At 27.3% G+C, this 27,296-nt stretch overlaps 3 protein-coding genes across 3 annotated transcripts; 1 reads left to right on the top strand and 2 right to left on the bottom strand.

Moving 5' to 3' along the window:
* Positions 1-580: 580 nt before the first annotated feature.
* Positions 581-7,815, bottom strand: OCT59_019258 (uncharacterized protein; the record flags this gene model as incomplete). The annotated part of the gene is made up of 13 exons (XM_066135900.1): positions 581-2,881; positions 2,981-3,205; positions 3,283-3,455; positions 3,545-3,605; positions 3,679-3,911; positions 3,996-4,721; positions 4,801-5,616; positions 5,685-5,744; positions 5,817-6,470; positions 6,558-7,095; positions 7,203-7,378; positions 7,450-7,513; positions 7,597-7,815. The coding sequence occupies 13 exons, from the start codon at positions 7,813-7,815 to the stop codon at positions 581-583; spliced, it is 6,246 nt and encodes a 2,081-aa protein (XP_066005146.1).
* A 3,378-nt stretch (positions 7,816-11,193) lies between these two features.
* Positions 11,194-18,339, bottom strand: OCT59_019259 (uncharacterized protein; the record flags this gene model as incomplete). The annotated part of the gene is made up of 11 exons (XM_066135901.1): positions 11,194-13,851; positions 13,928-14,109; positions 14,197-14,254; positions 14,344-14,591; positions 14,675-15,361; positions 15,436-16,251; positions 16,333-16,389; positions 16,468-17,656; positions 17,742-17,905; positions 17,984-18,047; positions 18,121-18,339. 11 exons carry the CDS (start codon positions 18,337-18,339, stop codon positions 11,194-11,196), a joined length of 6,342 nt encoding a protein of 2,113 aa, XP_066005147.1.
* A 4,458-nt stretch (positions 18,340-22,797) lies between these two features.
* Positions 22,798-25,323, top strand: OCT59_019260 (uncharacterized protein; the record flags this gene model as incomplete). Its single annotated transcript, XM_066135902.1, has 13 exons — positions 22,798-22,840; positions 22,934-22,953; positions 23,044-23,451; positions 23,523-23,631; positions 23,726-23,782; positions 23,854-24,447; positions 24,520-24,564; positions 24,633-24,663; positions 24,734-24,775; positions 24,902-24,928; positions 25,009-25,038; positions 25,140-25,145; positions 25,239-25,323. 13 exons carry the CDS (start codon positions 22,798-22,800, stop codon positions 25,321-25,323), a joined length of 1,497 nt encoding a protein of 498 aa, XP_066005148.1.
* Between the last annotated feature and the right edge of the window lie 1,973 nt (positions 25,324-27,296).

Raw genomic sequence — 27,296 nt, forward strand, 5'->3', positions numbered from 1 at the left:
ACGCCACGCCAGATTCCCATTTTCTGCAGATCATTTGCAGTCGACTTGTCAATTGTTTTGTAATTTTTACTTTTAAAAAAAATTTAACATTTTTTTACAATTAGTCATTTATAAAAAATATAGTCACGTAATACATGTAATATACATATACGAATGATCAAGTGCATGTTAACCGCCGGTTCTATATCAATCTACCTATAATATCTCAATAATTCCCTATAAAAAGAATGTGACGATAGTTCTTATTCTCGATCGATACTATGCGAGACATCTTGTATTTGAAACTTTTATTTCTCAAAACTCTTCTACCCTATCGTATGACCCATCAAATGAAAAGAATTTTTATAATTCATGGCTTTAATACATATCCTTTATGATAACCCCTCAAAATATTTTTAATAATCTTCCGTTAATACTACTATTACATGAAAACAAACGTTTAAACTTTCAATGGAAAAACAATTATCTAATTATACAAGTTGCGGACTCTATAATATACTTTACAAATCTTTTTAAATCTATCATTTAACTCATACAAGGTATTATATCGTTTGTTATTAATGGAAAGGAATTGTTTCTATTAAATAATTACTTCAGGGTTAACTTCAGTCGATATGCTCACATCTAAAGGGTATATTACTCCTGTTTTTTCTTCTTTATGATCTATCTTTAAATTTTTGTAATCCGTAGATATGACGCAAATACGTAATTCTACTTCAACAGCGTCCGTCAAAGAATCACGATGACTTTTTTGATTATTAGAACCTATACTCTTGTTTGAATTAGAATCATTACTAATTGGTTTGATTATTTGAACATTAATATTAGGTTCATGAGAACAATATGCATGAACAGAAAACAAATGTCCTTTATATCCTTGGAAAGGAATCTTCTTGTAATAGTTTGAATTATCGAGTTGTAATGCAACAGTTTCTTTAATATAATTGACTTGAATTCCTCGATTCTTTGGACTAAAAACTGATAATTTTGAGGGATTTCCAACAATCATCCATAAAACAAAACATTTTGTTATATCGACGCTTGTTTCTTTGGATTTTTTTATTATCGCATAAAATCCATCGAAGTCATATAATCCAAAATTGACATAAATTTCTTCTGATTTTGTGTTATTTTCTGTTATGATCAATCCAAATACTTCATAATCTTCGCTTTCCAATGATAATCCAATATTTATACGTTTGTAGTTCTCAATATTATTATTCTTCAAATCAGTTAAATCGGTAATTCCCGTCATTATAATTCTGTAATTATTTTTTAATACGTCATCTATTTTTTCTTGATGTCCTGTTTTAAGAATTTTATAAAGAGGAATGATATTATCAAATTCAATAATTTCCAAATAATTATTTGTATTACGAATCCAATTATGTAAATCTCTTCTTCCAATAATCCTTCCTTTCTGTGTTAAAAGGGATGATATATTTAATTTATCTAATATTTTAGATAATTCATGTATTTCATTAACATCATTAACATCATCAATATTAGGTAGTGTGAGATTTGGTAAAATACTTTTAAGAGATCTTCCTAATATAATTCTTTGTGGAAATAAATGACCATATTCGTTAAATACGTCCTGTAGAGCTTTCAATGGCTTCATACTATTAAGTGCTTCTTCTATAGCTTTCTCAAATTCTTTCGTAGGTTTTATATTATCCGTATTTAAGAGAATTTCATATTTCTCGCATTTGACTAGAACGTGATTATAACCCTCATAACCCTCATTATTATTATCATTATCTTCAATAAATGGAAGAGTGCTTAACTTTTTAATTGAAAAAATATTATTGGAGACTAAAGTAGATTCTAATTTTGTTGATGGTTTGATAATTTTCAAATAAGATCTATTATTTGATGTGATTTTAGGAATTTCAAAGAATTTAACAGGAATTTTCTTGTTAATTACCATTTCGTCATTTTTATTAATTATTAATCCATGAAAAAGGTTAAAATCTTTGATCCAACTAATCAAACTATCATTCATCGCATCTCCAACCCACTTTTCTAAACTTAACTTTTCTTCAAAATTAGCGACTCCAGTTTGTATTTCTTTTAAAGTTTCGTCTTCATTTACCAATGATGTATCTCGTTCTGGTCGAGAAATGGGAATGAGTTCATCATAAGAAATTATATTACCCATTTTCTTTTGATATAAATTATTCATCCAATTAGTTAATTTTTCGTGAGTATTTAACTTTTCACCATCCAACGTTACTAATTTTGGTAAAATATTCAAGGTAAATAAACTGTTGAATTGAAATTCTGTAGGATATTTAGCTGAATTATATACACAGTACAAATAAAACTTTAAAATGTTAATTTGTGTTGGAGTCGCTGAATTAAAATCTACGATAAATAATTGTCCACCGGTTAAAATTCTTCTTGCAAAGAAATCACCATACAATTCACGTAATTTCCTTTCATCGTTTGTATTTTCTATTAAAGATTTTAATAAATCCCCATTATAAATGATTTCAGCAACTGGGAAATAAATGCAGGTATCTACTTTTAAATTATTATCTCCAGAATCAATACACGTGTATACTAAAGGTTGTCCCTTATATAAATTTACTTTTAGTTCACCATCTTCAACAGCAACTCCTTTTATGCTTGGCATTATATCGGTCCCGTTTAGAACTAAACCATGATTTAACTTAAATTGTCTAATTATTTGTTGTGGCGAAGTCTTTAATATTTCCAAGGTAATTTTCGCAGTATGTGGATATGATGGTCGACCAGATGTTAGATCTGTTACTTGAGCGTTAAACTCTCCATTAATATTGGATTGTAATTTCAATTGAGATAAAATTTCGTAAATTTCATTAATTTCAGGCCTCAGATTTGGATCATCTTGCCAACACTTTTGGTAAAGTTGTAGATATTTCGAAGGAGTATTTGCAACTGGTTTCTCTCTCACACCATTTAAAAGTTTATTCCTTATATGAGCTAAATCCAATACCTTTTGAGTATAGTCAGAAAAGGGAGGACGTCCATTTGACAATTCCCATAAAAGAATACCTAAACTATAGATATCCGATTTAATATCTAGCTCATAACTTGGATTGCGAAGATACTGTGGTTCAACATAAACTATTTTTTCAGATGTAACTTCTATCTCTTGTTTGAGTACTCTTATGTCCGTCATCATCGCTATACCATTATTAACCAATACGTTACGCGCATGCTTTATGATTAAATAATGATCAATATCAATTAAGACAACAAATAAACCAAGAATAAAATCTAAAAATATTTATTTACCAAATTTCCATGAATTACATCGTACGAATGTAACCACATTAATCCACGAGTGATATCAAGCGCCATTTGTAGTTTGGTATCCCATTGTAATGTGCTAAACTTATTTTTCAAATAATCCCTTAAATTTCCTTCGTTTGCAAATTTCGATACTGACAAATAGTTGCCATTTGATTCTATTATTTAATAAGTAAATAATTATGCATGATAAACCGCAGCAAACTTTATTATTTTTATAAATTACAACACGCTCATCACTACGAACCTCTCGTTAATCCGAAAAAACCATTAATGTTGGAATGATCAATTTTACGAAATGCTTTTAACTATATAAATAATCATTTTTTAGTATTAAATAATCTTTTAAAATAAATAAATAAATAAAAATGTTATTCATACCTTTGTTATAAATTCTTTAAAATCATTTTCACTAATCTGTGAATTATTCAATTTTTTTAATACGATGGTAATTTTTTCATTTTTCCAATTGGCTTTTTTCAAGATTTTGTGAATTTTTTTGTCAATTTTCTCTACATTTTTAAATTCACTGTAATCAAAGTAATCGATATCCTCTTCTCTAATCCTTTCGTCAATCCATTCTTTCAAAAATTTCCTACATACATCATCATGACCTAAATTATTAGTCATATCTAATTAACGTTAATAATATGTGATAAATAAATTAAACCAATTCTCAATATATAAAATTTACTTACTTGACGAGATTTTTTCGTTAAAATTGCGTTCCGCTTTTTCGAAGTAATCCGAATTTAGTGTCGGAATTTCTAACTTTAAAATGTGATCTACTTTACCAATACTTCCCGCCTTGGAAGCCCCACTATGTAACCACGCTTTTAATTCGTAATATTTTTCCTGAAATACTTTATCCAAGTATTCTATCAGTATAAATCTTGACTGATCTCTTTTTTTCTTATTAATCTTATTTGTCTTTTTATCATCATCGTCAACAACAGAAATATTCGTTGGAGGATTATCCACATAAACGATATTTCTGCATAGTTTAGCAACTGCCCCACTTTTTTTATACATAGCACTGATTTCTCTACACAAGTCCTCTTTGTCTCTATTACATTCATCTTTATTCTTAAAGTTACTAAATTTAGTCCTCACAATAGTAACATTTTCATAAATACCGCTATCAAAAATAGCCTTCACTTCTTCTGCCGTGAATTTTCCGTCAATAACAAATAAAAATTGGCTTATCCCTTCCGAAAATCTTATTATATTTTTATTTAGCTTAGCGGCCCCAGTATCAACCACAAAATATTTCGTTTCTTTTTTCAGTACATTGGCTAATGTAGATTTACCACTATTAGTGCGACCAACTATTATTAATTTTTTAATTGTTTCTTTCTCTCCTTCTTTTAACTTAATTAGTTGATTAAAACTTTTAAATGAATTTGTACGAGTTGAAATCACGTCTAACTTAATATAATTTATTATTAGTATAGATTCATCTTAATATTGATTTGAAATAATTAAATAATTAAATTTACTAACCAGTCTCCACGGAATTAAAATTTAGTGCTGATTTTAAATTTCGTTCCAATACTGGAAATTCTATTTTCAAATTGCGTTCCACTTCTTCAGCAATATTTCCTATGTCAATCTTATTTTGTAAATTATCCCATATTTTTAATTTGTAGTATTTTTTCCAGCATACTTTATCCAAGTGATCTAGTAGTATCTCTCTTGAATGGTTTCTTCTTCTTTTATTAATTCTAATCGTTTCTTTATCGTCATCATCACGAACAGAAATATCTACCGGAGGATTGTCTACGTAAACGATACTTTTACATAATTTAGCAATTGATTCGTTCTCCTTACATAAATCTTCTTTATCATTTTTGCATTCATCCTTATTTTTAAAGTTACTGAACTTAGTTCTCACTATTGTGATATATTCAGCAATACCACTTTCAAAGATGAAATCTTTAAGCAAGTTAAACGTACTTGCTTCTTCCGCCGAAAATTTTCCGTCAATAACCCATAAAACTTGGTTTATCCCTTCCGGCATCTGATAAATTATCTCTGCTATTTTTTCATATATGACTTTCTTTTTAGTTAACTTAATGTCTCCAATTCCAGTGGTATCAACTACTTGATATTTCGTTCCCTTCCATTCAAAATCTTTTATTCGGTAATTTTTTTTCTTATTAATTGAGTACTTGTTTCCTTCAGAATGACCAGCACCACCTAGTACATTAGATAATGTGGATTTACCACTACCAGCGTAACCAACCATTAATAAATTCCTCATTTTTACTTCTTCCGGTTGATTATTGGTAACGTCCTGTGTAGAAGTTAAATTCGTGTCTAATTAATATAAAAAACTATTAATAAAAATCATTTGAATGTTTACCAATGTATTTAAATTTACTCACTTATCTCTTTTTCTTTTTTCTCTTCTAGATGGAGGATTTGATCAATTATTAATCGAGAATCTAATAAAGTAAAATTTTTAAGTAAATTGTTGATTTTTAAATAAATAATAATAAAATATAAAACATACATACATTTAAGCACATTATTACATTCGTAATATTTATTTTGACATATATTCTCCAAATGGGCTAGTAATATTTTTCTTGATTTTCTTCTTATTTTCTTATTATAATCAATTCTTTCTCGATCATCATCATCATTAACAATGATATTTGTCGGAGGATTGTCTACATATATGATACCACATGATTCAACTATTTTAGCAATAGTTTCACTTTCCTTACACATTTGAGTTGTATCTTCTTTACACTTGTTTATATTTTTAAAGTTACAAAACTTTGTTCTCACAATTGTAGTATATTCAACAATACCGCTATCAAAAATTATTCTTTTAAATAAATCAAACGCTTCTATTTCTTTTTCCGAGAATCTTCTGTCAACTACAAATAAAACTCGACTTATCCCTTCTGGCGTCAAACGGATTAATTCATCGTACAATATTTTCTTTTTCTTTTCAATTGAACCAACTCCAAAATCAATCACACGATATGTCGTTCCATTCCATTCAAAAATTTTATCCTGAAAATTTTTAAAATCCCTGGCTGAATATTCACTTTCTTCAAAGTCATTAGTATCGCATAGTACATTGGATAATGCGGATTTACCACTACCACCATAGCCGATTATTAACAAATTTCTAATTTTTCCTTTTTTCCTTTCTTCATCTTAATTGATCGTCGTAGAGTAATTAATAATAATAAACTATTAGTAAAATCTATTATTTTTAAGTCTAAATTTATAAAATTACTAACCTGTTTCAATAGAATTATTATGAAATCCAGGTATTATTAATTCAGATTTTCTACTATTAATATTATTTTCCGATTGATTAAATTGTGGTTGTAAAACTATTAATGGTAAATCAGGAAATTCATCGGTTTTTAATTTAAATAAAATATCATATACTTCATCAACATTAGGTCTTGAATCTGGATCACCATTCCAACATTTTTCATAAAGTTGTTGATATTTCAAAGGTGTACCTTCAATTGGTTTTTCCCTAAGATTCTGATAACTAATATGAGAACCTAATAAAAGTCGTGAATATCCAAGAAAAGGAGGATGACCACTTGAAATTTCCCATAATAGAACGCCTAAACTATAAATATCGGATTTTTTATCTTTTTTGTAATTAATAATTTTAAAAAGTTGTGGTTCATTATATTCAACCATTCCTATTCCATTACCCAATGAATTTGTTGAATTAGTCATAGGTTCTGATAACTGTTTAGATGTTCCAAAGTCTGCAATCATTAATCTATTATCATTAACTAATATGTTTTTTGCATGCTAAGAAAAAAATAGAAAAGAAAAAAGATAAATTTAAAATCAATATAATTAACAGAATATAATCAACAGAAAAGATAAGACAACAATAATTTGAATCATTATATTACCAAATCTCTATGAATTATTTGTTTGAAATGTAAACATTTCAATCCACATACAATATCCAAAGCCATCTGAATTTTATCATTCCATTGAAGAAATTTAAAATTATCTTTTAAAAATTCTCTTAAATTTCCTTGATTAGCATATTGTAATACCATTGCATACTTATTTGACGAAGGTTCTAAAAAAAATAAGAATAAAATTAATAAATTAAAATTAATTTTATAAAAGTTTATTCGTTAATATATAAACCTTTTGTAACTCCAAAAAATCCGGTTACGTTCGGATGAAAACTAACTTTCTTTAAGTTCTTTAACTTAAAAAAAAAAAAAATTATTTTAAAATCATAAAAATTTTTGAATATATCAACTTAAAATATACTATTAAAAATAATATTACCTCCTTAACAAACTCGTTTAAATTATCTTCATCAACTGAGGGATTATTTATAAGAGTTTTTAATGCCGCTTTAATTGCACAACTTTTCCAATCAGCGCTTTCTACAATCCCGAATGATCCATTTCCAATTTTTTTCACTTTACTGAACTCGCTATAACCAATATAATCTATCTCACCATCATTTATTTTTTTGTCAATCCATTCGTTAAGTGACGTCATATTTAAAAAAGTGTTGTCTTGAATGAATCCTAGGTTTTCGGGCAAATTTATATACACAGCTGCGATGTAATACGCAGATCAGATACACATGAATTAGTGCTCATTGACAGACGTCACAGATAACACAGCATACATCTCGATAACATCTGATATCAGTTTAGACATGCATTTTTTTACAATCGGCCATTTTTATACCGTTTAATGAAGTAATTTTTATAATCTCGCATATACAAAAAAATACCGGCCCTTTTTTTTATAACAAATTTTTTTAAAACCGACTTTTTTTACATAAAGAGCAATTTTTAATGTTGATTTTCAAGAAATTTTTTTTCAGATAAGCGAATTTACTACTTTAATATATTTTATCAAAAGATGGATGCCTTATATGTTTCGTAATTTTCTTTTCCTCAATGTATCGATTTTCTTATATTTTACCCCATTATACCGAATTTTCCCGCTATACCGAGTGATTCGTTATAGCATTAACGAATTGTCTCATGACGAAGGCCAGACGCCTACTTCGTTATATCGAGGGTTGACTGTACATTGAAATAAAATAATGATGACCACGCGCTAATGAAATACGCGAAAAATTGGTTGATACTGGTTACGATCCGGATCTAAAAGAACTGAAGAATAATGATGTTATTTATGCGTTATTATTTATCGTTTTAAAATATATTCTCAAAATAGCGCATCAAAAAAATTTTTAGATGGAATCATGATGAAATTTAGAATTGTACTGCAAAGATGGTGTAATAACTAGGGATGGAAAAAGTTCGGGTTGAGCGACTTGAGTCGTTTCGTTCCATTATTCGGTTTGTTACATTATTCCAAATCGGTTTTAATAAAATTTTGATATATACTGACTCGGATCTGGAGTTCTGGACCGGAATGACAAAAACCGATTATGAAACCGAACCGGTTTTTCTGTAATTATTAATTATTTTAATATTAACAAATTCTTAAACCAGGAATATCTACTTCGTACAAAAATATGAATTTACAATTATTGCTTAAATTAATTTAATAGGTCCGATTGTTACATATTTACATTTTAAATATTTACTCGACACAAATTACGAAAATTTTCTCGTGTCTTCCGCTCCACCTTGTAAAAAAAGTCGATCCGTTTTTTATATTTCATCTTTTTTCCGTAAAAGGCCGGAATTAATAACCTTATATCACAGAATTTATCGAATTATTTTCATTTTCCGTGAATGAATCCGTGAAGGCTCATTTTTACGGAGTTTTTACAGAAATAACGGATAAAATTTTTTATAGGGCCACCGATATGAAAGAAGCAATTTCTGGTAAAAGATTATAACATGTGGCAGTTGTGGCACGATGATAGCCAAGCACTCAATATCGAACTTAATATATACCATAGTGTCCAACAGTAACTACATATATGTTAAAAAAATTGGATCCAAGGAATATTTCTTTTTTATAAAGTCCTATTACAGAAAAAAAATTGTGCACAACCTTCGGATCACAAAAAAATCTTCTAGAGAGTCCTGGCTGTTTTATTAAGATAGAGTCATATATTATGCAATTTGATATGCAGCTAAAAAGTTAGACATAATTTCCATTTGATTCGTAAAATAGTGTTAAAGGTAACATTCATTCATGTAGAAATAATGCACGTGAGATGAATTTTAAATAAGTAACACGAACAAAGAAAAAAAAATATGGTTGATAATCAAGAGGATTCTTTTTGTGTAATGGTTTAATAAGTGTAACAAATTTAAAATAACGTAATGAAAGTTTAATAATCGCGAATATTTATAACCGATTGAAAATCTATCTAATAAATTAATTTTTTGTTCTTTTTAGTTTAGGAATTCGCATATTTAGTTTAGAATTAGATTAGTTTTAGGATAGTTTAGATAGTTATAAACTTAGTTATACGGTTTAGTATTTTATGCTAAGCTCTAGGTATTTTAAATTAATTATGTAAATTTTCTAAAATTTGAAAATAATTAATAAAATGCGTTACTATTAAAAAAAAAAAAAATATATAATAAATTAATGATCTTAAAACTAGGAAACGGGAACCGTTGTAAGTCCGGAGCGAAAAACTAAAATTTGTGATTTCATTGGGTGACGATCACGTGGCGGACAGAGAAATTCACGTGATCGATTTTTTTTTCATAGTGCGTAGACATATATTTTGTCCTTCGCTTCGCTCCGGACAATAATAAACTAGGAAACGGGAACCGTTATAAGTCCGGAGCGAGATATAATAAATAAAGATTTAGCGATATTCTACTAATTAGCAGCATAACGCCTTGGAATTCCTGGACAGAGAAACTCACGTGATTGAAAATTTACACGTTATTTCCATAGATCATCATAGTGCGTAGACATATATAGTCCTTCGCTTCGCTCCGGACAATTACTGGGCGGTTCATTCCAACCGAAGTTATCTACACAATTCTATTATTTGAATATCTCGTCTGTCCGATCATCCGATATATACATAAGAAATTCACCTGATAACGGATATCTGTCAAGATCCGGATGACGGATAAACAGAACATTTAGTGCTCTTTGTCATACAAAGTCACAATAGCTACAATACAAGTGTTCGACATCCGAGAGACACAGGAAGAAAAATAGCAAATTATCATTTTTAAAAAATACGTACAATTTATTAAAATTACAATAAATGTCTTAATACAATTTTATACTTTACATACAATATATACATTTAAACTTGAAATGACATCAATCTATCGTTCTATCAATAATATAAATAGCAACTAATAATTTGTCTTGTACTATCTAATATAATTCATATAACATTGAAAATATCCAGACGTAGTGGTTCTTGTTATAAAGCATAACTATGTAAGCCGCGGCGTAATTGAAATCAAATATACTATTTTGATGTGAACTTCGGCTCTTAAAGTTCCGTATCCATCCCAATTAAAAACCAATACGTGAAAATATGATATAGACTCTTTCAATTTCATCAGAATTATAATCAATTCTGAAAGCATAATTCGAGAAAGATAAATGACTTATATAATTCCCGATTTCAATGAATGATTCAAATCATATAGTAAAAGTGGAAAAACTTATTAACCTGTTGATAGATATCGTCAGATTCAGAGCATCAGAACAACCATCAAATTCTTTAATAACCTTTTTGATTTTTTTTTTTGATACTATCACATGACTCAGTAACAAATTCTTTACGTTCTAACTTCTAAGAAATCTAAACTTTCAAGAGAATATCATATTTTTGATCATCTATTCACGTCAATTGCGGCTTCAGCGGATATAAATTGATAAAACCATATCTTACAAATCTTGAACCTATTATTCCAAAGTATTGTATCGTTTGTTATTAAAGGAAAGAAATCGTTTCCGTTAAATAATTACTTTAGGACTGAAATCGTTTACAACTTCAGTTGTTATGCTCGTATCTAAAGGATATTCTACTTCTTTTTTTCCTTTTGTATGATCAATCTTTAAATTTTTGTAATTCGTAGACATAACGCAAATGCGTAATTCTACTTCAACAGTATCTATTAAAGAATCACGAGAATCACGAGAATCACGATGAATTTTTTGACTATTAGAACCTATACTCGTGTTTGAAATAGAATCACTACAAGTTGGTTTGATTACTTGAACATTAATATTAGGTTTATGAGGGCAATATGCGTGAACGGAAAACAAATGCCCTTTATATCCTTGGAAAGGAATCTTTTTGTGATAGTTTGAGTTATCGAGTTGTAATGTAACAGTTTCTTTAATATAATTGACTTGAATTTCTCGATTCTTTGGACTAAAAACTGATAATTTTGAGGGATTTCCAATAATTACCCATAAAACAAAACATTTTGTTATATCGGCGCTTGTTCCTTCGGATTTTTTTATTATCGCATAAAATCCATTGAAGTCATATAATCCAAAATTAACATAAATTTCTTCTGATTTTGTATTATTTTCTGTAATGATCAATCCAAATACTTCATAATCTTCACTTTCCAATGATAATCCAATATTTATACGTTTGTAGTTCTCAATATTATTATTCTTTAAGTCAGTTAAATCGATAATTCCCGTCATTATAATTCTGTAATTATTTTTTGATATATCATCTATTTTTTTCTGGTGTTCTGTTTTGAGAATTTTATAAAGAGGAATAATATTATCGAATTCAATAATTTCCAAATGATTATTCGTATTACGGATCCAATTATGTAAATTATTCTTTTCAATGATCCTTCCCTTCTGTGTTAAAAGAGATGAAATATTTAAACTAACAATTGATTCGAGTATTTTATCATCATCATTAACGACATCAAATGTATTAGATGGTGAGAGATTTGGCAAAATATTTTTAAGAGATCTTCCTAATATAATTCTTCGTGGGAATAAATGACCATATTCGTTAAATACGTCCTGTAGAGCTTTCAATGGCTTCATACTATCAAGTGCTTCTTCTATAGTTTGCTCAAATTCTTTCGTAGGTTTTATATTCTTCGTATTTAAGAGGATTTCATATTTCTCGCACTTGACTAAAACGTGATTATAACCATCATGATTATTATCATTATTTTTAACAAATGGTAAAGTGCTTAAATTTTTAATTGAAAAAATATTATTGGAGACTAAAGTAAATTCTAATTCTGTTGATGGTTTGATAATTTTCAAGTAAGATTTATTACTTAGTGTGATTTTAGGAATTTCAATAAAGTCAACGGGAATTTTCTTGCTAAGTAACATTTCGTTATTCTTATTAATTATAAAACCCTGAAAAAGGTTAAAATCTTTTGTCCAACTAATCAAATTATCATTCGTAACATCTCCAACCCACTCTTCTAAACTTAACTTTTCTTCAAAATTAGCGACTCCAGGTTGTATTTCTTTAAAAATTTCGTCTCCGTCTTCCAATGATGTATCGCGTTCTGATCGAGAAATGGGAACGAGTTCATCATAAGAAATTATGTTAACCATTTTCTTTTGATATAAATTATTCATCCAACTAGTTAATTCTTCGTGAGTATTTAATTTTTTACCATCCAACGTTACTAGTTTTGGTAAAGTATTTAAGGTAAACAAACTGCTGAATTGAAAATCTGTAGGATATTTAGCTAAATTATATACACAATACAAATAAAACTTTAAAGTATCAATTTGCGTTGGAGTTGCTGAATTAAAATCTATGATAAATAATTGTCCACCGGTTAAAACTCTTCTTGCAAAGAAATCACCATATAATTCACGTGATTTCTTTTCATTGTCGAAATTTTTTTCTATAAAGGATTCTAACAAATCACCATTATAAATGATTTCAGCAATTGGAAAATTGATGCACGTATCTATTTTTAAATCATTCTCTTCAGAATTAATACACGTGTATACTAAAGGTTGTCCCTTATATAAATTCAATTTTAATTCACCATCTTCGACAGCGACTCCTTGTATGCTTGGCATTATTTCGTACCCGTTTAAAACCAAACCATGATTTAATTTAAATTGTCTAATTATTTGTTGTGGCTTAGTATTAAATACTTCCAAGGACGATAATCGATTAAACATTACTTTATCAAAAAGCCTATCATTATCAAGAGTTGAAGAACTTTTACCGTCTATTACTTGAGTGTTAAGCTGTTCATCAATATCAGATTGTTTTTCCAATTGAGCTAAAATTTCATAAATTTCAGGCCTCAAGTTTGGATCATCTTGCCAACAATTTTGGTAAAGTTGTTGATATTCAAAAGGAGTATTTGCAACTGGCTTCTCTCTCTCCCCATTAAGAAGTTTATTCTCTACTCTAGCGAAACCAAATACTTGTTGGATATAATCGAGGAAGGGTGGACGTCCACTTGACAGTTCCCACAAAAGAATGCCCAAGCTATATACATCAGATTTTATATTTCTTTCGTAATGTGGATTGCGAAGATACTGACGCTCAACATATGCTATATTTTCGGATGTAACTGTTACCGCTTGTTTGAGTAAATTTAAGTCTGTTATTGTTATCATTCCATTAATAACAAGTATGTTACACGCATGCTTTATGATTAAATATTAATTAGTTAAGGCGTTAGATGAACTAAGAATTAAAAAATTTAAAAAAAACTTTATTTACCAAATTTCCATGAATTATTTCTTCGGAGTGTAACCACATTAATCCTTGGGTAATACCAAGCGCCATTTGTAATTTATCACACCACAGTAATGTACCGAATTTGCTTTTTAAATAATCCCTTAAATTTTTTCCGTTAGCATACTTAGCATATTCCAATACCGAAAAATAATTGCCATTTGAATCTATTATGTTTAAAAACAAATAATTAATGGGTAATTATCAGATATTATAAACGCAGAAAAATTCTATTATAAGTTTAAAGCATGCACCTCTCGTTAATCCGAAAAAACGATTGATGTTCGGATAATTTTTATGAAAAGTTTTTAACTGTATTAAAAATTTTTTTTTTAATATTTAGTAATTTCGCTAAAAAAAAAAAATAAATAAAATAAAATAAAGCAAAAAATTCTTAATACCTTTGCAATGAATTCTTTAAAGTCATTTTCACTAATCTGTGAATTACTCAAATTTTTTAATACGACGAGAATTTTTTTATTTTTCCAATTGGCTTTTTTTAAGGTTTCATAAGTTCTTCTGCTGTCAAATTTTTCAATATTGCTAAATTCATTATAATTAAAGTAACTAATATCTTCTTCTTCAATCCATTCTTTCAAATATCTCTTTATGCACACATTGCTATTATGACCTAAATTCTTAGTTATATCTAATTGATATTAATAATAAGTTATTACTAAAATAAAACAATTCTAGTAATAATCAATATATAAAATTAACAAATTTACTTACTTGACGAGATTTTTTCTTTAAAACTGCGTTCCGCTTCTTCAAAGTAGCTCAAATTTAATGTCGGAATTTCTAACTTTAAAATATGTTCTTCTTTACCAATACTTCCTGCCGTGGAAGCCTCACTATGTAACCACGCTTTTAATTCGTAATATTTTTCCTGAAATATTTTATCCAAGTGCCCTAGCAGTATAGATCTTGACTGACTTCTTTTTTTCTTATTAATTTCATTTGTTTTTTCATCATCTTCATCAACGACAGAAATATTTATCGGGGGATTATCCACATAAACAATACTTCTACATATTTTAGCAACTATTTTACTTTTCTTATGCAAAGATCTGATTTCCTTATACAAATCCTCTTTGTCTTTATTGCATTCATCTTCATTTTTAAAGTTACTAAATTTAGTCCTCACAATAGTAATATTCTCATAAATACCACTGTCAAAGATAGCTTTCACTTCTTCTGCCGTGAACTTTCCATCAATAACAAATAAAAATTGGCACATCCCATCATAAAGTTTTACTATATTTTTAGTTAGCTTAGTGACCCCAGTATCATTCACAAGATATTTCGTTCCTTTTTTCTCAAGTACTTTGGCTAATGTAGATTTACCACTATTAGTGCGACCAACTATTATTAATTTTCCAATTGTTTCAATTGTTTCTCGAGATGAAAACCCTTCAACTAAATATAATTAATTTTTAGTATAGAATTATAGATTCATTTTGATATTAATCGAAATTAATAATTATACCAACCTATCTTTGGTGATGGTAAATCTACTTGTGCCGGCTTTGAATAGCTTTCCGCTTCTTCAAAGTAATATACTAACGACGGTATTTCGGAATTTAAGTTGCGTTCCACTTCTTGGGCAATATTTCTTACGGAAGTCTTATCATGTAATTTATCCCACATTTTTAATTTGTAGTATTTTTTCCGGCATATTTTATCCAAGTGATCTAGTAGTATTTCTCTTGACTGATTTCTTCTTCTTTTATTAATTCTAATCGTTTCTTTATCATCATCATCACGAACAGAAATTTCTACCGGAGGATTATCTACGTAGACGATACTTTTACATAATTTAGCAATTGATTCGTTTTCATCACATAAGTTTTCTTTATCTTTTGTGCATTCATCTTTATTTTTAAAGTTACTAAACTTAGTTCTCACGATTGTGATATATTTATCAATACCACTTTCAAAGATGAAATCTTTAAGCAAGTTAAACGTACTTGCTTTTTCTGCCGAAAATTTTCCGTCTATCACAAATAAAACTTGACTTATCCCTTCCGGTAACAAATAGAACACTTCTGCTATTTTTTCACATATAACTTGCTTTTTAGTCAAATTAATGTCTCCGATTCCAATGGTATCAACTATACGATATTCCGTTTCGTTACGTTTAAAAACTCGTTTCTGGAAATTTTTAGTTTTCCTAATTTGCTTGTTTCCCTCTAGATGACCAGTATCATTTAGTACATTGGTTAATGTGGATTTACCACTTCCAGAATAACCAACCACTAACAAATTTCTAATTTTTTTTTCTTCCAGTTCATCAGGTATAGGAGTTGCTAATTATTATAATAGATCATTAAATAAGAACATCATTTTAATATTAATTATATAAAATTAATAAAATTGAATATACTAACTCATCTCTTTTCCTTTTTTCTCTAGAAAAGGGATTAGATCAATTACTAATTGAGAATCTAATAAATAATAAGAAAAGTTTTTAATTAAATTATTAATTTTAAATAAATAACAATAAATATAAAAAAAATGCATACATTTAATTACGTTATTATATTCATAGTATTTATTTTGACATACAAACTCCAAGTGGCTTAATAGTAGTGTTCTTGATCTTTCTCTCGTTTTTCTATTATAATTAATTCTTTCTTGATCATCATTATCATTAACGATGATATTCGTCGGAGGGTTGTCAACATGTATGATACTACATGATTCAACCATTTTAGCAATAGTTTTGCTTTCTTCACACATTTGTTTTTTATCTTCCTCGCATTTATTTTTATTTTTAAAGTTACAAAATTTAGTTCTCACAATGGTAGTATATCCAATAATCCCGCTTTCTAAAATTGTTTTTTCAAAAAACTCGAACGCTTCTATTTCTTTTTCCTTGAATCTTCCGTCAACTACAAGTAAAACTTGACTTATCCCTTCCGGTATTAATTGTAATATTTCCGTTTTGTTACACAAAATTTTTTTAATTGAACTAAATCCGATATCAATCAAACGATACGTTGTCCCGTTCCACTTAAAAATGTTTTTCTGGAAATTTCTAATATTCCTTGCCGAACATTCACTTTCCTCAAATTCATCAGTAGCACATAATACATTAGATAATGTGGATTTACCACTACTAGCATATCCAACTATTAACAAATTCCTAAACCCTTCATTTCCTGCTGCTTCAATAGTATTATCAGAAGATCTAGGTATCATTAGTTTTGATTGATTACTATCGATTCCATTAAAACTTGATTGTGAATCAGATTCTGATTCTAAAAGTATCGATGGTAGATCAGGGAAATAATCACTCTTTAATTTAATTAAAATATCATACACTTCTTCAATATCTGGTCTTAAATTCGGATCATTCTCCCAACATTTTTGGTAAAGTTGTTGATATTTCAAAGGTGTACCTTCAATTGGGGTTTCTCTAAGATTATTATGATAAATATGAGTACATAATAACGGTCGAGGGATTCCATGAAAAGGAGAACGTCCGCTTGAAATTTCCCATAATAAAACACCTAAACCATAAATATCGGACTTTTTAGTTTTTTTATGATTGATAAACACAAAGCGTTGTGGTTCCATATATTCAATCATTCCTATTCCATCGGCTGTTGAATTTGTTGAATTTGTTGAATTAGCTTCTGATAATTGCTTAGATGCTCCGAAGTCAGCGATCATTAGTCTATTATTATTAACTAATATGTTTTTCGCATGCTAGAAAAAAATAAAATAAAAATAAATTTAAATCAATTGAATTAATAGAAAATATATGAACCAGTAACTCAAATCATCATATTACCAAGTCTCTATGAATTATGTGTTTGAAATGTAAACATTTCAATCCACATACAATATCCGAGGCCATCTGAATCTTATCACTCCATTCAAGATCATTAAAATGAATTGCTAAATATTCTCTTAAATTTCCTTGATTAGCAAAATCTAATACCATTGCATACTTTTCTGATAAAGGTTCTAATATAAAATAAAATTAGTAAATGAAAGACTAATTCATAAAAAATTTACATGAAATATATGAACCTTTTGAAATTCCAAAAAAAGTAATTATGTTTGGATGAAAGCTAACTTTCTTCAAATTCTTTAGCTAAAACGTAAATTATTTAATAATTATTAAATATGTTAATCAGTTAATGAATATAATGATATAATAATATTACCTCTTTAACAAACTCGTTCATACTATTTTCATCAACCGAAGAATTATCTAGAAGAGACTTTAATGCTATTTTAATTCCACAACTTTTCCAATCAGCGCTTTCTACAAGTCCAAATCCTCCTCTTCCAACTTTTTTCACATTATTGAACTCTCTATATTCAATATAATCTATGTCTCCATTTTTTATTTTCTTATCAATCCAATCATTAAATGACGTCATAATTAAGAAGAAAAAAATTTTTTTTTTATAAATTGATTTTTGAATTATGTTATTGAGCCTAGGGTTTTTATATTTAATAACTAACCACGAGGATGTAACCGCAAATCATTATCAAAATCTGAAACATGCAGTTACACATGAAACGGTTATGATGATAATGATTACAAATCTATATTTCTTAAAAAATAAATTTTGAATAGCTAAAAAATGATTTTATAAATGCGATTATTAAATAATAAACCACGATAACGCAATAAAAGAATATTATACCTCATATCTCGTTCCATGCCAAGAAAATAATTTAAAATGTCAATTTTTAATTATACGGTGAAATAATAATTTTAAACATCAGGAACGTGTATTTTAAACGATCAATTTTTATAATAGAAATTTGATATCTTTTTTTATAGAAGATGAAAACAATTGATCTTATTATAGATCTGAACCGACCGGCTCATGGTCAGTTGTATAGACTATACTAATTTCCCATTGGATCCGATATGAAATGACGGCAGAAGTCACAGGTCCGGATGATTACAAAATGATTACAAATCAGATGTTGATCGGAATGATCGGTTCACCAGTCAGAATCAATGAAACTAGGTGCAAAAATTAATATAACCCAGTTATATACACTTTTAGTGAATTTCGGTTCGATTTCGAGTTAACCATTTTAACTGAACTGAATTTGATTATTTATTGCTTTATATTGTATAATCAAATAATACTAGATATTAATTTATCATTTACACTCAAAAACTGAACATTTACAGTACATATAAGTTTAATAGACATATTTACAATTAAAGTAAGCTATAAAAAAAAATTTTTTGCGTTTTTGTTCATTTACAAAAATAGTTAAGTGTTGTGGATGAACTGGTCCGGTTCTGTCGGTTCGATCGGTTCGGTTCGAGATGCTTTACAATTTATCATTATTGTTTTAATTTTTATATTTTCGTAGATAATCTATCCGAATTACCTACCTAATAAAGATATTCCGCGATTTTCCGGAATTTTCCGAAATTTGGTTTTGTTTGTATTGCAAACCTAATTTGAAATTTTTTTTTGGTTTTTACAATGATTACAAAGATTTACACAGCAGATACGCCAAGACGCCTACAGTACTCACATGTCGCAATCATTTTGTGTAAACTTTGCTATTAATATAATGTCAGATGATTTTAATTGAGCACGTGCTTTATTGGCTGTGCGGCCATTGTTTTATGCGACATACCAATTTTAATTTTAAAGTGAGGTGTTGGATTTAAGTTTTCCGGGGTATAATAGAATTTTATTTTTATCTTAAATTATCACTATTTTCAGAATTGTGCTACCCATACAAATTACTTTTACTGGACAAAAAAACCGGACAATTTGTCCTGTAATTATAATCACCCAGTAATCACAACGTACGCAAAATTCAATAAAAAATATATATTTTTGCCATTATCTTAAAATTTCCAATTAAATACCCGTATCTGTTAATAATAAACGTACGATAATTAAATAAATTAAATCAAGATGATAGTTTATCAAGATTCGTAAATAATTTCATGTGATGATAAATTATTATTAAAAAATAAAGATCAATTAAAATTGAGGATGAGAAAATATTTATTAAAAGAAATATTTATAATTAATGTTTGGAATAATTATTTAATATATGTAAAGAAACGAATTTATTGGAAAATCGTAGATATTAGAGCATTTAAATCGGAAGATTTTTTTGGGTCGAAAAAAATTGATAAACACAGAAAATGACAATTGAGATCAATTCAAACGAAGAGTTGATAACGCAAGAGGAAATTATTAAAGATGGAAAAAGTTAATTAATAATTGTACATAAGTTAGTAAAACATAATTGAATTAAGTAAAGATAAGTAAAATAGCTACGGAATTTATTGAAGCTACAAAATCCGAAAATATAACTTAAGTTAATTACTGACTGAAGATTATGGACTACTATATTCATTCCAACTGTGGAACTAATGGGAGGAAGATTTGGCCGTTCCAAATTAATTATTAATAATTTAACTTCTCCCCTCTATTTTGAAAATTTCAAAGGTAAGTTACCGAAAATTTCCGAATTTTGAATAAGTATGTTTAATTATCTTCCCCCAAATTAAGGATGACTATCGAAACTGAAATTTAATAGAATTCAACTTTTAACTTGCGATTTACGTAAAGAACTTTTCATAACTGTAGGAAAAAATTTTTTTACAAGAATATTAAATTGTGAAGGTTATTTAAATCATCCTGGAAATTATCGAAAGTTTAAATTATTAAGAAGCGATAACGTTTTGCAAATTCCTCAACATACGAATAGAAGACCGAGTATTATTTATTATTCATGAATTTCGACCACGTACATATATTTTGGATATTGTATTAGTGGATGTACAGTTGGTTATAATACATATTTAATTTCACCTCAGGTAATTATGTTCTATATTAAGCAGTTAGAGAATTACAATTGTCACCCAATATCCAATCAGACCATGAACTTAAAATAGATATATTTTTTATTGTTCAATAATAATCGATACTTCAATTTTTAATTTACTCAACTTTACATTTTGCGCATTTATCATTTTAAATCCAAATGCTTGTAAATAGCTTTGAAGTTTGATCTGAAAAATAGAACCGCTTCATCTAACGATTTAAATCCATAATTTATAAGTTTATACCCATATATATTAGTATTTATTTTATTATTTAATCATTGACATTTGTCCGTTTTACCATAGTTATATTAAATTATATTCTGATATATTTAATTAGAGATTAGATGTGTAAATTATTAAAAGAAACGATATTTCGGCTATTCCGCTGAATATTATAAAAATATCGATTAAAGGCTTATTATCCATAGAATTGAATTATGAAATCTTCATTCCCATTTCTAGAAACAGTACAAAAATTAAGATTTTATTTATGGTTGATGTTATTGTAACTTATGATGAAAAACTGTGAGTGTCTTCAATTTATTTACGTACCCATGTAGAAAATCATGTGATTAGACGATCTACAATCAACCGCGAAGCAACAATAATATTAAGGCCGAATACATATATTGTTATGAAATAAACTAAATATTTCCAAATTCTCTTTAGCAAGAATTACTGTATGTCCAGACTTATGATGAAGAGTATATTTTCTCACTCTTTGACCCACTAACTTGAATCTAGTAGGTTCTCTTCTGGTTGTGCTAATTTGTCGTTGACTTAATACAAAAATATATTTTTCTTGTGGAATTCGATGATAAAACAATAAATATTTCGTGAATTAATGCAGATTTATTAAGGATAAACACAGTAATGTCAGAATTAGTACGATAGAACGTATGTAAAACTAATTCAAATAGCGTGAAATTTTTTAATTAGTCGAAGAAGTAGCGACCTATTATTTTAATTCAATCAATATATAAAGAAGAGCATAAATTAACCCCAGGTTAGTACCTCATTATTAATGAACGTTAAATTGCTATTACTTTTTATTTTAATTTTATCTGATTGTTTATAATAGCATCGTTTATGGTTGTCGACTGCGGATATAACACAGACTTTACGACATTTGAACTAATAAATGAGCACTGAAAGTCCGGACTAAGAAATAAAGTAGATCAACGAACGTAAATACCTATTACTTATTGGAATTTTAATGTTATCAATCAATACTATTTTTATTTGCTGATGCAGCACGTCCGCCTGATCTAATATTAACGAAATATTTTTTTTGAATGTACATTACAGACAAGAAGAATGAAAACGAAAAATAAATTGGTATTAAAATGGGATTATATTTATGGTCATATTTTTTTAATTTTTTTCTTTAATCATTATTTAATGCCGGCCGGCTATGTATAAATTAATTATCATTAACATACAGTATATCTTCTTAAATACAGTAATTATATTGTGATACTCGGTTTAATTCGTGCTATAATATGATAATGGATAAATTAAGATTGATATTGGCCTATTGTTATAGAAATATTCATATGAATTAAAAATAATGAAATTATAAAGAAATATGATCCATAATAAAAAAAGCCAAAATAGATTTAAGCTCAGGTTAATTTTCCAATTTTCCTATAAATTGATTTTGCTGCGCTCATCACAATCACGTGTATTACAAATGTTTAAAATTCTATTATTGTAATTAGTAAAATATAAAATAATATATATATATATATTATTTTTTTAAGTAAAAAATCCTTTTAAAAAAGGTTATTTTAATTAATCACATTTCTTTGTTTCGTTTTGTCATTTTTACTTTTTTATTGAAACAGTTAATAGTTATTGATTCAAATGTTCATTCATTGTGTGACAATTTTTTTTTGATTTTTCTAAAAAGGAAACAATGATGCAACATAACGTTTCACAACGGAATTGTTACAATAAATAAATAGTAAAAATTGCGAAAAAAAAAATTCAAAAATAATTAAAATAAAAAATAATGTCAGAAGCGAATGATGAAATTCGAGTGGTCGTTGCTATCGGTATGATTTTTTCCTATTAAAAATTCCGTAATTTAATAATAATTCTATTATTCTATTAATAACATCACACATATATATTTATATTTTTGTAAGATTTTGGAACAACCTACTCTGTAAGAACGTAGAGAATCTTATAATTTTATGCATATTTTATATTTTTGTGAAATATTTCTAATTTACAACATTCCTCACATAAATTTTAGGGGTACGCATACGCTCACAAAGAACAGCCTGATGTAATCATAGTTCAAGATAGTTGGAAAGAATATGAATCTCGCTTTAAAACTCCAACTGTTGTAAAATATTATGACAATTACAGTGATATTAAATTATGGGGATACCCTGCATTAATCGAAAAACCGAAGCTTAAAAAAGCTCGTCTCTTTTCTTCTTCCAAATTACCTAAATCTTCATCGGCCCCTATTGAATTATTTAAATTACATTTATTAAAATCAATTAAAGGAAGCGAAAAACCCACTTTGCCGAGAAAATTAAATTATAAAAATGTTATTAGAGATTTCATGAAAAAATTGGGTGATGATGTCAAAACTTGTTTGAAGAAAACTTGGCAAAGTTTGGATCCTGAAAGAAACGTGTTATATATACTTACGGTAAGTATTGAAATCTAAGTTTATTATTTATTATTAATCATAAATAAATTTATTTTTTATTTATTCCTAAGGTTCCCGCTGAATTTGATGATGAAGCAATTGCAACATTTCGTGAATGTGTTTTTAATGCTGGTCTGCTGAAAGATGAAGAGAGCAATAATATCAGATTTATAACAGAACGTATGTAGAATCTTTTTATTAATGCAGTCTTGTATGAGTTTCTTTATGATGATTAAAATGTGTAATATTATACTAAATAAAATTTCTTAATTAGCTAAAGCAGCGGCAATCCATTGTTTAAATTTAGTTGTACAAAATTTAACTCCAGGAGGTTAGTAATTATAATTTATGGAAATAAATCATGATTTTTTTTTTGTTCTAATTTATTTGATCATTATATAGATTCGTTTATGATTGTCGACTGTGGTGGTGGCACCGTAGACTTAACGACATGTGAACTTTTAGAAGATGAAAGATTGAGCGAACTAACAGAATGTACAGGGGATTGTTGCGGGTCTAGTCGTATTGATGAAGCATTTCTTGAATTTGTTGGAGAAAAAGTAGGCAAATCTGCAATTGAATCAGTAAGAAAAAACCATTACGGTCAATTACAATATTTTGTACAAGAATTTTGTAGTCAAGTAAAATTACCATTTAGAAATGATGAAGGTATGCAACACGACATTGATTTAGAAGAGTCATTACCAGCAATAATGAATTATGTAAAAGGAGAGGAAAGAGAGAGATTAAATGATTCGGAGTGGATAATCGAAATTAATTCCACAGATATTAAAAATATGTTTGATCCCGTTATAAATAAAATATTAAGTTTGATCGGGGAACAATTGGATAAAAGCGAGAAAAAATGTTCCGCTATATTTTTAGTAGGGGGATTTAGTGAATCTAAATATCTACAATATAGAATCAGAAGAGAATTCTGTAAGATTCCAAATATTTCAGTTCCACCTCATCCTACTACATCAGTTGTAAAAGGAGGTAAAAAAGTTTTTTTGTTTTTGATTTATTCACATTTAATTTTTATTTATTTTATTATTTTCTTCTGCTTAGGTGTTTTATACGGACTTGAAGAAATTATTAAAGATCGAACATATGGTAAATAATTCAATTTGTATTATAATTATAATTTTCAGGTACACAATTTTATTTTTATTTTTATTTAGGAATAGAAACTGAAATTGACCCATATATGAGGTATTTATTTGCTACTTGATTATCGAATTATCTACAATAATTATACTAATTTTTATTCTGATATAATTAGAAGAAATGATATTCCAATTAGTCCTACCTTATTTATTAGCAGGTATTCATTATTAATTAGCAAAATATGAATAGTTTAATTAAATTAATGATGCTTTCCTTAATTTTTTGACAAAATATAATTAATTCAATTGAATATTACTTAAATTTATTTTGATTATTGTACTAGTGATGATACTACTGCTTCACATTTCAGGTATTTATATTATTATTTTCATAAATTGTTTATTTAATTAATAAAGTAAGATTAATTACATTGTTTTTTTATATTATTAGCTGTAAAGATGATTCCGCTTCGTTAATGAGGTATTTATTATAAATAAAAATATGAAATAATAAATTAATTAACATTACTTTCATTATTTTTATTATGTTAATGAAACTATTGTTATTAACCCGACTTCAAGTATCAGGTATATATTTATCATTTCTTATTTGTTTTTTTAGTTAATAAAAATATGTTTAATTATAAGTTATTTTTTTAAAAATATTATCTCCATTAATAGGCCCGCTTTATTATCACAAAATTCTAAAAAATCACAGGATATACTCTTGAACAAACATAAAATAATATTAGGTGATTTTATTTAAATAAATGTCTCGTTTCTTGGAAATTATGTAAAAATTCTAATTTTTACAAATTCCTCGAGGTTCGATAAATAAATATCCTCAAAAATATAATATATAAGAGTTAATAATAGTAGAAAATATTCAAAACAAAATAAATATTTGTAGCTAACTCCCTCAACTAAACCTAAATCCAAAACCTATCTTATTTATACTTTTTCAATCTTTAAAAACTAATAAATTTCCTAAAATTTCTCAAACTATTTCTTAAATTATTCTAAAAATTTTAACAATTCTTTTTTTATAAATTTTTATACCAAATACTAATTAAATCCATCAAATAAACTAATTATTATTATTCTTTTTTTTAATAATTCTTCCAATTCAGTATACATTTGAAATTTCTTCATTGCCCACCTATTATCGAAACAACTTTTATTATTTCTTTCTCTTCTTCCTTTGTTACATAAAACTATATTATGTAATACTTTAAGTCTTTAACCATTTACAAATATTACACACATAATCTCTTCCCCATTTTTCAACTTAATTTGTTAAAATCTTGATATTTTATATATTTCTCTTTCATCTTATTTTTGTACTTTATTTCAGATAATTTTTCATAAACATATCTTTCTACATTTTTCATATCCACTTTCTTCAAAAAATCTTTTATTTTTATTTTTATTTAACAGTAATAGTTAGTGAATACAAAAATTTATAAACAAATCAAAAATGTAAAAGTAAATAAAAAATCAAACTAAACTACCAGAAGAATCTACTTCAATGGTGGGGCAGTTAAAAATGAAACTATTAAAAGCATAACCAACTACACCTAAAAACCATTTCTTTAACTAACTCACTACCTCCCATATACTAGCCAAAACTTGGTAAGTTGAAGCCCACTCTGCAGAAGAAAGTAAAATTGGCCCAATAAAATTATATGAATCAAACAACTGAAATCTGCATTGGCGCTACGAAGTAAGATTAGTATAAAATTCTATAATATTTTTTCCAAAATAAATGTAATTTCTAATACTATCTAGAGCATCATAATGAATACTATTATTATTATTACTACAATTATTACTAGGTAACGAATGAATACTTTTGAACTCTAACTTTTTCTTTTTAGTTATCTCCAAAGAACATTCAAGTACTCCTTCAAATGTGAACATCTCTTCTTCAAAAAATCTTTATTTTTATTTTTATTTAACAGTAATAGTTAGCAAATACAAAATTTTATAAACAAATCAAAAAATGAAAAAGTAAAATAAAAATTGAACTAAACTATCAGAAGAATCTACTTTGACAGTGGGGCAATTAAAAATGAAACTATTAAAGATATAACCAACTATGCCTAAAAACCATTTCTTTAATTAACCCACTACCTCCTATACACTAGCTGAAGCATGGTAAGTTGAAGCCCACCCTGCATTCTTCAAAAAATCTTTGACACCATTATAATGTTTACTGAAAACATGATTATTGCCATTTTCAAAATGGGTAAAATTCGATAATTTATATGAGGTGATGACAAAAACACACAAAAAAAACACGAAAAATTATATCAAAAACACACTCAAAAAACACATGTAATGTGTGTCATGTAATACAAGATCACAAAATCTTAAGTTTTTTGCGTTAAAAGCCTTTAAAAGGTTGGAATTGACACCAAGCCACAAATGATATGTGATTATGTGACCAAGACAATATTTAATTGATGTTCGTTTTTTATTTATTTTTATATAAAATTTAAAGGCTATGCACAAAATGAATAATCCAAGTTAATAAAGTATTCGAATATGTTGTTTAGGTTAAATTTTAATTATATTTACCTATACCAACTATAGTTTATTGCACTAAATTTCACTTAAATAGTGTTCAAGATAAAAAAGATTAATCAATTAAATAAATTTTATTAGAATAAAATCCATAATATGACATAACAATAAATAAACAAACTTTGTAGCAACTAATTAAAAATATTTCTCCCT

This window comes from Rhizophagus irregularis, chromosome 28 (assembly GCF_026210795.1).
Source record: "Rhizophagus irregularis chromosome 28, complete sequence".
In the NCBI taxonomy this organism is placed as follows: Eukaryota; Fungi; Glomeromycota; class Glomeromycetes; order Glomerales; family Glomeraceae; genus Rhizophagus; species Rhizophagus irregularis.